At 36.9% G+C, this 14,992-nt stretch overlaps 2 protein-coding genes across 3 annotated transcripts; both read right to left on the bottom strand.

The window, feature by feature from the left end:
- Positions 1–1,574: 1,574 nt before the first annotated feature.
- On the bottom strand, positions 1,575–3,448 carry LOC128211846 (uncharacterized). The gene is made up of 2 exons (XM_052916938.1): positions 2,936–3,448; positions 1,575–2,822 (listed from the first exon to the last, which is right to left on the bottom strand). Exons 1-2 carry the CDS (start codon positions 2,953–2,955, stop codon positions 2,498–2,500), a joined length of 345 nt encoding a protein of 114 aa, XP_052772898.1. The 5' UTR covers positions 2,956–3,448; the 3' UTR covers positions 1,575–2,497.
- A 7,290-nt stretch (positions 3,449–10,738) lies between these two features.
- On the bottom strand, positions 10,739–14,486 carry LOC128210204 (uncharacterized). 2 transcript variants are annotated; one of them, XR_008257119.1, is made up of 2 exons: positions 14,365–14,486; positions 10,739–11,707 (listed from the first exon to the last, which is right to left on the bottom strand). XR_008257119.1 is itself a non-coding variant. In XM_052914392.1 (2 exons), exons 1-2 carry the CDS (start codon positions 12,381–12,383, stop codon positions 11,383–11,385), a joined length of 354 nt encoding a protein of 117 aa, XP_052770352.1. In that variant the 5' UTR covers positions 12,384–12,431; the 3' UTR covers positions 10,739–11,382. The 2 variants fall into 2 exon arrangements, 1 of the variants encoding a protein (XP_052770352.1); XM_052914392.1 differs by lacking the exon at positions 14,365–14,486 and adding an exon at positions 12,355–12,431.
- Positions 14,487–14,992: the final 506 nt, after the last annotated feature.

Below are 14,992 nucleotides of genomic sequence, written 5' to 3'. Positions count from 1 at the left end.
AGGACAAATCGATTAATATTCATTAAAAGTATGGAGGGACGGAGGTGATCCGAAAAAGCGGTTCAAATGATTTTAACACAATAGTATATTTTTTCTTTCAATTATCTGAGCAAACATCGCTTTATGAAACTTGACAGTATATAAGTCCAAGATCAAAAAACTTTACATGTTAATCAGAGAACACAAAATCATTTAACAGTTGTTATCGAGAATTTCATAAGTGAATATTTCAAGAGCAATGACATTTACACATGTACAAAGACATGCACATGGGCGCGAGTGGATGTCCTGCACTAAATATAGAGATGTGACATAAGCGGAATGTAGATGTTAACATGACATATGACATTTGAGTTATGAATTAATATCATGTATGGTTCGTGTCTATATGAGCTATAATTGATTCTTCATTTCGATAGCTTGTATGTACTAAAGTAATGCTATTTTAACATTTTAAGTCTCAATTATTCATATTATAATGATTTTTTGTAATTTCTTCTTCGAAATACAAGAGTTTCTCACGAAATATTGTACCCTATATATAAGCTACAACCAAGGCATACAGCACCGTGTGCGTACTTTTAGAAACGGGCTCGCAAAGCGAAAACACGTATGTAAAAGTACCTTTTTAACCAACAGACACAAATTACACATGTTAATAATTAAAATAACATAAAATATTCACAATGCATGCGCATTTCAAACTTTTGAATTCTGAACAAGAGCACAAAGCGTCGATTTTTCACACAGCACGTTCGCCATTTTATGTGTTCGCAGTCATCGGCCAATGAAATTGCTCGGTACAACCGTTGTGCTCAGTAATGAAAATGACCGTTATATTTCACCAATCGTATTGCTGAGCTCCATTCAAAAACAACGAATAAAGTGGTCGGAGTTAAAACTTATGATTCTTCGTTTAACTAGATTATAATGTTCGTACTGTATTGTACACAGCAGGATTTTAGTAAGGTATATTCATATTTTGGATGTTTGCGAATGCATTGGGATGTATGTCCTAATGTCGCCATATTTATATTTCTTTTGATAACTCAATACTGTGGGGATTTCGTTCATTCAAACGTTTCGATTTTAAATATTAGTAACTTTATAAATAAACAACCATTAAAGTTACTCATTCACTTTCTTAAGTAATATTTGAACAGTGCTTCTTGTATATCCCTTGCCTATACATTATATTTAGGTTAAACTAAAATCGAAAAGAAAAACCTGCGTGTCGAAAATTCAGAATTGCTTTATAGGAACTAATTCAGAGATGTTTTTAAAACATTGTAAAAATTGGGCTATTCAATTTTTTTAAATGAACAAACACAAAACAGCAAATGGCAGATACGCATTTGATAAAATAATTTTGTAAACCCAAGCCTCAAATAAATCAACTTTCAACAGCGTAACTAGAGCCTTTCGGCAAAAAATAACTTCCTGAAACCTTTTAAAATATTTATAAACAATAAATGCATTTGATAAAATAATTTTGTAAACCCAAGCCTCAAATAAATCAACTTTCAACAGCGTTACTAGAGCCTTTCGGCAAAAAATAACTTCCTGAAACCTTTTAAAATATTTATTAACAATAAAACTTTTATTAACAATAGTACTCATATTAACAATAGTGCAGTTATTTACAATAAGGTTCTTATTAACAACAGTGATATTATTTACTAAATGATGGGTTTTTTACGAAAATCTGAAAAAAATCTGCGTACGCATTTTTTGAAACACTGTGTATTTAATTATGTAGTGTGTAGCAATCGGCTAAAAGGTGAACTATCAACAACAGTTAGACAAAACATAGCTGCGGTTTTAAATGTATAGCTATGGCTGTATTTCATAGCCATCGTTGCATTCGAAAGTATAGCAACAGTTATATGTTATTACTTATAAACAGTTATATATTAGCGACAGCTTACAATACAACAGTATGTTGTAGCTGTATTTCATAACTGTGGCTATACTTCGATCAATCACTGTTGTCATATATTGTAACTTATAAGCCACTTCTTTGTATGCCATTTGTAAAAGACACATGGGTTATGATTGCTCTATATTGAGGCGAATAGCTAGCTACCTATACACAAAATACGCGGCTCCCTACTCAAGCTCGCCCCCCCCCCCCCCCGAAAAAAGAGTTAATTATATATAAATAAAGTATATTTATTTCAAATAAGCAGTTAACGACAAATAAACTAAGACATGAAGTAATTCTTAACCCATTTTTGGTCGGTCATTGTCACACAGTCTTAGTCCAGCGCTCAAAATAGCGCCGTGATCAATACGCTAATGCACTAGTTATTATTTCGCGAATCTCATCACATTTTCTCGCCTGGGATGGCGCAGATCTCCGCAGCTTTATTCCCCTCTTAATCCAGCCGGATATATCACCAACTATCTTTTTCGAGCTAGCACCGTGTAAACATTTCCTGATGTATAAATACATGTATTACCCGCAAGAATCACATAAAAAGCTATAAGTCATATGCTACAGCAGTAAAGAGATGAATCGTTCCAGTTTCATCAACCCGATCCTCACTGGCCTGGTCCATCCCGGCCCCCATTCCCAGCGACCCGACCCCGGAGACTGTGTAACCCCCTGCACCCAGCGACCCCAGATCTGCTCTACGAGAGGTTTGGTGACCGGCTCCACGCGTCGTCCGAACTCTGCGTTCCCGGGATGTTTGATCTCAGATAGGATGCCGTCCCCCGAATCTCCTACCGGAAGAGCGGAGGCCCGCGAGAGGAGGCAGTCCAACAACAGGCATCCAAGCAGGAGTAATATCCAAGGTCGTTGCGTAGCCATGGTAACTCTGAAGATATATCAATGAGTGTCACGTGATTTCTTTCTAAAAATTATTTCTTCGAAATCAGTATAAATTTGCCCAACTGTATTTTCTTTACTCGTTTTAGGTAAAACTTTCACCTGGTGTCGGTATGAGTCATTCTATGTGTGCTGGCACAATATTCCACTGTGACCAGAATTGACTGTTAGATGAATCTATCACTGCACTGCTGCGAAACAAATCGTATATTTAATAAAAACCTTATTTGACAAGCTCTTATATACAGTCCATCCGTGTTCTTCTATCCTCAGGGGTCGAGATATCGAGAATATACCACTATACATGTGAAATCCAAGTAATTATACCAATTAATTAATAGTAATAAGTGATAATTTTGTAACACTGACGGATCTACTTTATAAGGTGACGGTACAGTAAATGGTAATTGCTCGAATGTGAAACCGGATTTCATTGAGTCCTCGCACCCTATATTGTTTCCCTTGCATTCAGACGTATAATTACAGGAAGTTTATGCACTGCTACGTTTAACATGTTTAAGTGTCTGTGTGTTTTTTAAGTACTGAGGTTAGCTTGTCGTCGCAATCAAGCGAAGAACTATAATTATTTACTTATATATCTCTGCGTACAAATTCAATGAATTTTAAGACCCTGCACTCAGATGCATTTTCTATTTAAACTTTTATTCAGCAAAAAATCCCACAAATACCAGTCGGGCTTGTTTTTAAATCAAAAGCGTACATGGCATGGGTATTTAAATGAAAAGCGTTCATGCATCAAAAGTGTCCATGGCATAGGTATTTAAATGAAAAGTATCCAAGGCATGGGTATTTAAATGAAAAGTATCCAAGGCATGGGTATTTAAATGAAAAGTGTCCATGGCATGGGTATTTAAATGAAAAGTGTCCATGGCATGGGTATTTAAATGAAAAGTGTCCATGGCATGGGTATTTAAATGAAAAGTATCCAAGGCATGGGTATTTAAATGAAAAGTGTCCATGGCATGGGTATTTAAATGAAAAGTGTCCATGGCATGGGTATTTAAATGAAAAGTGTCCATGGCATGGGTATTTAAATGAAAAGTGTCAATGGCATAGGTATTTAAATGAAAAGCGTCCATACATCAAAAGTGTCCGAGGTTTACCGAGTTTCCGCAAAACACCCTGCGCGAGGGTCGGGATGAAACTATCTTACACTAGCGGCTATGGTGGATGCTTTTTCTCCCACCTCAGTTAAACAAAATTAAGTAAAAATATATTTTTTTCCGGAACTATTTTGTGCTTAGTGAAAATAATTGCGTACGGATATGCAATAATTCGTGGTTGTCATGGATATTCGCGCAGTGATTCAGAGTGTGTTAATGGTCTGATCGGTCTTTAAATAGTTCAAAGAAGAGTGAAGCATTATTTCTTGAAAGGTGCGTGAAAACTGTTTTCTGGTGACATTTGAAGCGAGAAATAATAAACTAGCGTTCTAAATATTGCCACAAGACAAGGTTTCCATGATGCGCTACAGACGACAGTCTTCAACAAGGGAGGTAATTACAATGTGGTGACCACTAAAAGAAGTTCCATACGGGCATTTTATCTTCGCCCGTGGGCAAGATAAGAATTTCTATCATGGTTAAATTAATGGATCTACCTTATCTGAGGTGGGAGAAAAGAATTTCTAGCATGGTTAAATTAATGGATCTACTTATCTGAGGTGAGAGAAATTTAAATCAAAAGCGTCCATGGTACGAATATCTGAAACAAAAGCGTCCATGACATGGATATTTAGAGCAAAAGCGTCCATGGCTTGGATATCTAAAACAGAAGCGTCCATGGCATGAATATTTAAAGCAAAAGCGTCCATGGTATGGATATTTAAAGCAAAAGCGTCCATGGTATGGATATTTAAAGCAAAAGCGTCCATGGTATGGATATTTAAAGCAAAAGCGTCCATGGTATGGATATTTAAAGCAAAAGCGTCCATGGTATGGATATTTAAAGCAAAAGCGTCCATGGTATGGATATTTAAAGCAAAAGCGTCCATTGTATGGATATTTAAAGCAAAAGCGTCCATGGTATGGATATTTAAAGCAAAAGCGTCCATGGCATGGATATTTAAATCAAAAGCGTTCATGGTATGGATGGTATGGATATTTAAAGCAAAGGCGTCCATGGTATGAATATTTAAAGCAAAAGCGTCCATGGTATGGATATTTAAAGCAAAAGCGTCCATGGTATGGATATTTAAAGCAAAAGCGTCCATGGTATGGATATTTAAAGCAAAAGCGTCCATGGTATGGATATTTAAAGCAAAAGCGTCCATGGTATGGATATTTAAAGCAAAAGCGTCCATGGTATGGATATTTAAAGCAAAGGCGTCCATGGTATGGATATTTAAAGCAAAGGCGTCCATGGTATGGATATTTAAAGCAAAAGCGTCCATGGTATGGATATTTAAAGCAAAGGCGTCCATGGTATGGATATTTAAAGCAAAGGCGTCCATGGTATGGATATTTAAAGCAAAGGCGTCCATGGTATGGATATTTAAAGCAAAGGCGTCCATGGTATGGATATTTAAAGCAAAGGCGTCCATGGTATGGATATTTAAAGCAAAGGCGTCCATGGTATGAATATTTAAAGCAAAGGCGTCCATGGTATGGATATTTAAAGCAAAAGCGTCCATGGTATGGATATTTAAAGCAAAGGCGTCCATGGTATGGATATTTAAAGCAAAGGCGTCCATGGTATGGATATTTAAAGCAAAAGCGTCCATGGTATGGATATTTAAAGCAAAAGCGTCCATGGTATGGATATTTAAAGCAAAAGCGTCCATGGTATGGATATTTAAAGCAAAAGCGTCCATGGTATGGATATTTAAAGCAAAAGCGTCCATGGTATGGATATTTAAAGCAAAAGCGTCCATGGTATGGATATTTAAAGCAAAAGCGTCCATGGTATGGATATTTAAAGCAAAAGCGTCCATGGTATGGATATTTAAAGCAAAAGCGTCCATGGTATGGATATTTAAAGCAAAGGCGTCCATGGTATGGATATTTAAAGCAAAGGCGTCCATGGTATGGATATTTAAAGCAAAGGCGTCCATGGCATGGATATTTAAAGCAAAGGCGTCCATGGCATGGATATTTAAAGCAAAAGCGTCCATGGCATGGATATTTAAAGCAAAAGCGTCCATGGCATGGATATTTAAAGCAAAGGCGTCCATGGCATGGATATTTAAAGCAAAGGCGTCCATGGTATGGATATTTAAAGCAAAGGCGTCCATGGTATGGATATTTAAAGCAAAGGCGTCCATGGTATGGATATTTAAAGCAAAAGCGTCCATGGTATGGATATTTAAAGCAAAAGCGTCCATGGTATGGATATTTAAAGCAAAAGCGTCCATGGTATGGATATTTAAAGCAAAAGCGTCCATGGTATGGATATTTAAAGCAAAAGCGTCCATGGTATGGATATTTAAAGCAAAGGCGTCCATGGTATGGATATTTAAAGCAAAGGCGTCCATGGTATGGATATTTAAAGCAAAAGCGTCCATGGTATGGATATTTAAAGCAAAAGCGTCCATGGTATGGATATTTAAAGCAAAAGCGTCCATGGTATGGATATTTAAAGCAAAAGCGTCCATGGTATGGATATTTAAAGCAAAAGCGTCCATGGTATGGATATTTAAAGCAAAGGCGTCCATGGTATGGATATTTAAAGCAAAGGCGTCCATGGTATGGATATTTAAAGCAAAAGCGTCCATGGTATGGATATTTAAAGCAAAAGCGTCCATGGTATGGATATTTAAAGCAAAGGCGTCCATGGTATGGATATTTAAAGCAAAAGCGTCCATGGTATGGATATTTAAAGCAAAAGCGTCCATGGTATGGATATTTAAAGCAAAAGCGTCCATGGTATGGATATTTAAAGCAAAGGCGTCCATGGCATGGATATTTAAAGCAAAGGCGTCCATGGCATGGATATTTAAAGCAAAGGCGTCCATGGCATGGATATTTAAAGCAAAGGCGTCCATGGCATGGATATTTAAAGCAAAGGCGTCCATGGCATGGATATTTAAAGCAAAGGCGTCCATGGCATGGATATTTAAAGCAAAGGCGTCCATGGCATGGATATTTAAAGCAAAGGCGTCCATGGCATGGATATTTAAAGCAAAGGCGTCCATGGCATGGATATTTAAAGCAAAGGCGTCCATGGTATGGATATTTAAAGCAAAGGCGTCCATGGTATGGATATTTAAAGCAAAAGCGTCCATGGTATGGATATTTAAAGCAAAAGCGTCCATGGTATGGATATTTAAAGCAAAAGCGTCCATGGTATGGATATTTAAAGCAAAGGCGTCCATGGTATGGATATTTAAAGCAAAGGCGTCCATGGTATGGATATTTAAAGCAAAGGCGTCCATGGTATGGATATTTAAAGCAAAGGCGTCCATGGTATGGATATTTAAAGCAAAAGCGTCCATGGCATGGATATTTAAAGCAAAAGCGTCCATGGCATGGATATTTAAAGCAAAAGCGTCCATGGCATGGATATTTAAAGCAAAAGCGTCCATGGCATGGATATTTAAAGCAAAGGCGTCCATGGTATGGATATTTAAAGCAAAGGCGTCCATTGTATGGATATTTAAAGCAAAGGCGTCCATTGTATGGATATTTAAAGCAAAGGCGTCCATTGTATGGATATTTAAAGCAAAGGCGTCCATTGTATGGATATTTAAAGCAAAAGCGTCCATGGCATGGATATTTAAAGCAAAAGCGTCCATGGCATGGATATTTAAAGCAAAAGCGTTCATGGTATGGATATTTAAAGCAAAAGCGTCCATGGTATGGATATTTAAAGCAAAAGCGTCCATGGTATGGATATTTAAAGCAAAAGCGTCCATGGTATGGATATTTAAAGCAAAAGCGTCCATGGTATGGATATTTAAAGCAAAAGCGTCCATGGTATGGATATTTAAAGCAAAGGCGTCCATGGTATGGATATTTAAAGCAAAAGCGTCCATGGTATGGATATTTAAAGCAAAAGCGTCCATGGTATGGATATTTAAAGCAAAAGCGTCCATGGTATGGATATTTAAAGCAAAGGCGTCCATGGTATGGATATTTAAAGCAAAGGCGTCCATGGCATGGATATTTAAAGCAAAGGCGTCCATGGCATGGATATTTAAAGCAAAGGCGTCCATGGTATGGATATTTAAAGCAAAGGCGTCCATGGTATGGATATTTAAAGCAAAGGCGTCCATGGCATGGATATTTAAAGCAAAGGCGTCCATGGCATGGATATTTAAAGCAAAGGCGTCCATGGTATGGATATTTAAAGCAAAGGCGTCCATGGTATGGATATTTAAAGCAAAGGCGTCCATGGTATGGATATTTAAAGCAAAAGCGTCCATGGTATGGATATTTAAAGCAAAAGCGTCCATGGTATGAATATTTAAAGCAAAAGCGTCCATGGTATGGATATTTAAAGCAAAGGCGTCCATGGTATGGATATTTAAAGCAAAGGCGTCCATGGTATGGATATTTAAAGCAAAGGCGTCCATGGTATGGATATTTAAAGCAAAAGCGTCCATGGCATGGATATTTAAAGCAAAAGCGTCCATGGCATGGATATTTAAAGCAAAAGCGTCCATGGCATGGATATTTAAAGCAAAAGCGTCCATGGTATGGATATTTAAAGCAAAAGCGTCCATGGTATGGATATTTAAAGCAAAAGCGTCCATGGTATGGATATTTAAAGCAAAGGCGTCCATGGTATGGATATTTAAAGCAAAGGCGTCCATTGTATGGATATTTAAAGCAAAGGCGTCCATTGTATGGATATTTAAAGCAAAGGCGTCCATTGTATGGATATTTAAAGCAAAAGCGTCCATGGCATGGATATTTAAATCAAAAGCGTCCATGGCATGGATATTTAAAGCAAAAGCGTTCATGGTATGGATATTTAAAGCAAAAGCGTCCATGGCATGGATATTTAAAGCAAAAGCGTCCATGGTATGGATATTTAAAGCAAAAGCGTCCATGGTATGGATATTTAAAGCAAAGGCGTCCATGGTATGGATATTTAAAGCAAAGGCGTCCATGGTATGGATATTTAAAGCAAAGGCGTCCATGGTATGGATATTTAAAGCAAAGGCGTCCATGGTATGGATATTTAAAGCAAAGGCGTCCATGGTATGGATATTTAAAGCAAAGGCGTCCATGGTATGGATATTTAAAGCAAAGGCGTCCATGGTATGGATATTTAAAGCAAAGGCGTCCATGGTATGGATATTTAAAGCAAAAGCGTCCATGGTATGGATATTTAAAGCAAAAGCGTTCATGGTATGGATATTTAAAGCAAAAGCGTCCATGGTATGGATATTTAAAGCAAAAGCGTCCATGGTATGGATATTTAAAGCAAAGGCGTCCATGGTATGGATATTTAAAGCAAAGGCGTCCATGGTATGGATATCTAAATCAAAATGTGTTAAACTATGAATTATTTATTTTAAATCGAAATAAAAAAAACTCACACATTTTTTGGCAAAAAGCGACTAAAAGTACTAAAAAGTTCTACCTGTGCTCCATATGTTTATTGAAAAGAACAGAACAAAAAAGAATGTGTATTTTACTTAAGCATACACATCTCTTCGTTATCAACACAAAAAGAAAAGAAAAAAACAACACTGTTTCAATTCCATTTTTTTACCTTTAAGGTATAACCACTGTATCGTGAACATGTACTTTAAATAAAGCTGTTAACGGCTAGTGTGTATTTTCCATATATCTACTAGGATATGAATGACTTTAATACTACAAAGTCCAGGATGTACACTCTTACAGGCAGACAATTCGTACCAACAAAACATCGTACCAATACAAATCGTAATCGTTATCGTACAGAATCATACGGGATCCGTTAAAACTGCACCATTACTATTTAGAGAAAGCTCATGATCTCATCATATACATCAACAAAAATTTATTAAAAAATCAAAGGCAACATATTAACTTAGTTCTTTATGTTATTGATAGTTTATTATTAGTAGTAGCAGCAGTAGTAGTAGTAGTACTAGTAGAAGTAATAGTAGTAGTAGTAGTAGTAGTATTAGTCGTAGTAGTAGTAGTAGTAGTAGTAGTAGTAGTAGTAGTAGTAGTAGCAGTAGCAGTAGTAGTAGCAGTAGAAGGAGCAGCAACAGCAGCAGCAGTAGCAGTAGTAGTAATATCTTCATATAAATCATTTATTCTTATTTTTTTAATAATTACAGTTATGGTTTAAGTTGGTTCACTCTTCATGCTTGAACGATTTTATGCTGGTTCGATTTATCGTAGGTACAACTTTGTTATTGGTACGACTTGTCTGGTATTCGAGCAGATGGTCAGGTGAGGGCGAGGTGTTTATTAATAATCAGTGGGTGTCGATGGTTATGTAAGCATATCACCTCGAGCATTGGCAAAATGGATAACAGCTGATTATACCTCGTGAGAGTGCTTGTAAGTTCTCTGCGAGAAGACAGTTGGCGCCGATGGTCTGTGTTTTTCTGTTGTTGTGTTTAAGTAATTTTCGCGAAATAAATGTGTCGCAAGATTGGAATGGTCACATTTTTGGATTGAACAACTGATGTAGCTTGTGCGAAATGTTTCACTGTTGAAATTAGAAAGCACTGCTATTAAGCTTTGCAACAGTTCCATACCATACTAACATATATTAGAAGGAGTAGATGATATTTCCTCGTGTGCCCAGCAATAATCACATATATACTATAAATCCCTCGTAATGTTGGTGTTTGACCTGCAGATGCGCAAAATCATTATTTAAACTGAGTTGCATGAAGTATATAATTTATTTTTCACCTTCGTTGAATCGAAGTCTCAATCAGCCCCCCCCCCCCTCCATCCCCACCGCCCCATTGCGTTAACTGTTCGGATGCTTTCTAAATCAAAAACTGAGAAAATCTTATTATTTATCTTATTATTTTTTTCAAACGCTTTGATATATATTGGGTACCAAGCGGCTCAAATGTGTACTATCAACAACAGTTAGACAAAAATAGCTGCAGTTTTAAATATATAGCTTTGACTGAATTTTTAAGCCACAGCTGTATTCGAAATTATAGCTATAGCTGAATATGATTATAAAATACACAGTTATAAATTAGCTACAGCTTAAGGTACAACAGTCAGTCGTAGCTGTATTCCATAGCAGTAGATAAACTTTGAAAAACAACACAATACCGACAAGTACATGTCGATGTTTGAAATAAGCAGCTGCCGAACAAATACCTCAGACTTGCATTAATTCTTAGCCCATTGTTGGTCGGTCATTGTCACACAGTCTTAGTCCAGCGCTCAAAATAGTGCCGTGATCAATACGCTAATGCACTAGTTATTATTTCGCAAATCTCATCACATTTTTCTCGCCAGGGATGGCACGGATCCCCGTGGGTTCATTCCACACTCAATCCACCCGGAGATATCATCAACTATCTTGTTGGAGCTAGCACCGTGTATACCTTTCCTGATATATAAATACATGCATTACCCGCATGAATCACATAAAAAGCTATAAGTCATATGCTACAGCAGTAAAGAGATGAATCGTTCCAGTTTCATCAACCCGATCCTCACTGGCCTGGTCCATCCCGGCCCCCATTCCCAGCGACCCGACCCCGGAGACCGTGTAACCCCCGGCACCCAGCGGCCCCAGATCTGCTCTACGAGAGGTTTGGTAACCGGCTCCACGCGTCGTCCGAACTCTGCGTTCCCGGGATGTTTGATCTCAGACTGGATGCCGTCCCCGAAATCTCCTACCGGAAGAGCGGCGGCCCGCGAGAGTAGGCAGTCCAACAACAGGCATCCAAGCAGGAGTAATATCCAAGGTCGTTGCGTAGCCATGGTGACTCTGAAGATATGTCAATGAGTGTCACGTGATTTGTTTTAAAAAAATATTACTTCGAAATCAGTATAAATGTGCCCAACTGTATTTCTTTACACGTTTTAGATAAAACTTTTACCTGGCGTCAATATGAGTCATTCTAGATATGCTGGCACAATATTCCACTGTGACCAGAATTGACTGTTAAATGAATAAATCACTGCACTGCTGTGAAACAAATCGTATCTTTAATAATGTTCTCTTACGGATGTGTAAATTTATTCATGAAGCATTTGTTATACGTTCTAATATTGTTAACAATGTAGTGCAATAATAGAAATGGATTTAAATTGTTCTTTGTTCGATGAATAACGTAGCAGTCCAACCTCTTTTGGTATTGTTATATATTCATGTATATGTTTATTAATTTTCTCTTTCATTTATATATATCTTAATATGCAATTAATTGATTAGAAATGATTATGTCACGTGATATATAATGTAAATTAAACTTGTTTTTAAAGTACTGAGGTTAGCTTGTCGTCGCAATCAAACGAAGACTTATAATTATTTACTTATACATCTGCGCGAACAATTTCAGTGAAATTTAAGACGATGCACTCTAAGGCATTTTCTATTTAAACTTTTATTCAGCAAAAATGTCCCAAAAATACCTGTCGGGCTTGTTTAAAAAAGCTTTCATGGCATGGTTATTTTAAACAAAAGTGTCCATAAATCAAAAGCGTCCATTGCATGTATATTAAAATGAAAAGCGTTCAAGTCATGGATATCAAAAACAAAAGCGTCCATGACGTATATATCTTAATCAAAAGCGTCCATGGCGTATATATCTTAATCAAAAGTGTCCATGGCATAGACATCTAAAACAAAAGCGTCCATGGCATAGACATCTAAAACAAAAGCGTCCATGACGTATATATCTTATTCAAAAGCGTCCATGGCATAGACATCTAAAACAAAAGCGTCCATGACGTATATATCTTAATCAAAAGCGTCCATGGCATAGACATCTAAAACAAAAGCGTCCATGGCATAGACATCTAAAACAAAAGCGTCCATGGCATAGACATCTAAAACAAAAGCGTCCATGACGTATATATCTTAATCAAAAGCGTCCATGGCATAGACATCTAAAACAAAAGCGTCCATGACGTATATATCTTAATCAAAAGCGTCGATGGCATAGACATCTAAAACAAAAGCGTCCATGGCATAGACATCTAAAACAAAAGCGTCCATGGCATAGACATCTAAAACAAAAGCGTCCATGGCATGGATATCTAAATCAAAGGCGTCCATGGCATGAACATCTAAAACAAAAGCGTTCATGGCGTGGATATCTAATTCAAAAGCGTTCAAGTCATGTACATCTAAAACAAAAGCGTTCATGGTATGGATATCTAATTCAAAAGCGTCCATGGCATGAACATCTAAAACAAAAGCGTTCATGGCGTGGATATTTAATTCAAAAGCGTCCATGGCATGGACATCTAAAACAAAAGCGTTCATGGCATGGATATCTAAAACAAAAGCGTTCATGACCGGGATATCTAATTCAAAAGCGTCCATGACGTGGATATCTAAATCAAAAGCGTTCAAGTCATGGACATCTAACACAAAAGCGTTCATGGCATGGATATCTAATTCAAAAGCGTCCATGGCATGAACATCTAAAACAAAAGCGTTCATGGCGTGGATATTTAATTCAAAAGCGTCCATGGCATGGACATCTAAAACGAAAGCGTTCATGGCATGGATATCTAAAACGAAAGCGTTCATGGCATGGATATCTAAAACAAAAGCGTTCATGGCGTGGATATCTAAAACAAAAGCGTTCATGGCATGGATATCTAAAACAAAAGCGTCCATGGCATGGATATCTAAAACAAAAGCGTACATGGCATGGACATCTAAAACAAAAGCGTTCATGGCATGGATATTTAATTCAAAAGCGTCCATGGCATGGACATCTTAAACAAAAGCGTTCATAGCATGGATATCTAAAACAAAAGCGTCCATGCTATGGATATCTTAAACTTAAGCGTCCATGGCATGAATATCTAAAACAAAAGCGTCCATGACATGATATTTAGAACAGAAGCGTCCATGGCTTGGATATCTAAAAGAGAAGCGTCCATGGCATGCATATTTAAATCAAAAGCGTCCATGGAATTGACATTTAATGCAAAAGTGTCCATGGTACTGATATCTAAATCAAAAGCTCCCATTGCATAGATATCTATATCAAAAGCGCCCATGGAATAGATATTTAAAGCAAAAGCGTCCATGGTATGGACATCCAAAACGAAAGCGTCCATGGTATGGATATCCAAAACGAAAGCGTCCATGGCATAGATATTTAGAGCAAAGTCGTACATGGCATGGATATCTAAATCAATAGCGCCCATACCATGGATAGTAAATTATGTAAAACATGAAGAATCATTTTTTTAATCGAAATAAAACACACACACACACACACGCACACACATTTTTTTTTTGCAAAAAGGCGACTTAAATACGAAAAAGGTCTACCTGTGCTCCATATGTTTATTGAAAAGAAAAGAACATAAAAGAATGTGTATTTTACTTAAGCATACACATCTCATCGCTATGAACACAAAGAGAAAAGAAAAAAAAACTGGTTCAATTCCATTTTTTACCTTTAAGGTATAACCACACAGTCGTGAAGCTGTTAACGGCTAGTGTATATCTATGTCACAGTGTGTTTTGTATTTTTCAATAAAACATTCTTTTCAACCTGTTAATAATATCTGTGTTAGTTATTGGCACATATTTAGTACTAGTGGTATTGTACAGCGTAATGTAACGTATCCCTTAGTTAGTAGTTTAACAACTTCTAACAATGGCATGCGTTTCCCACCAGTGATCACAGTAACAGAGGTTTAGTCAATTGTGATCTTATCGCCTATTGATAAATCGAATTGACTTCACGCTTTGCTTACATACTGTTTGGTTCACGCAATAAATATATATATACAATATCTGTGTTAGTTATTGGCACATATTTAGTACTAGTGGTATTGTACAGCGTAATGTAAGGTATCCCATATATATATATTACAGGTATATTATTCACATAAGGTTTTTGACATATTTATCGACTGTTTTGTATCTGTCTTTTATTTTGCTACTTGTATTCACTAATTCAGTTGCTTATTGTACATGTGAATTCCGTCGACAGATGCTTGCTAATTGACTTGACGCTTTGCCTTCATACTGTTTGGTTCACGCAATAAATATATATTCTATATATATATTACAGTCCTT

This window comes from Mya arenaria, chromosome 12 (genome assembly GCF_026914265.1).
Source record: "Mya arenaria isolate MELC-2E11 chromosome 12, ASM2691426v1".
In the NCBI taxonomy this organism is placed as follows: domain Eukaryota; kingdom Metazoa; phylum Mollusca; class Bivalvia; order Myida; family Myidae; genus Mya; species Mya arenaria.
The sequence above is the reverse complement of the archived record's forward strand: the minus strand, read 5'-3'. Positions and strand labels throughout refer to the sequence as shown.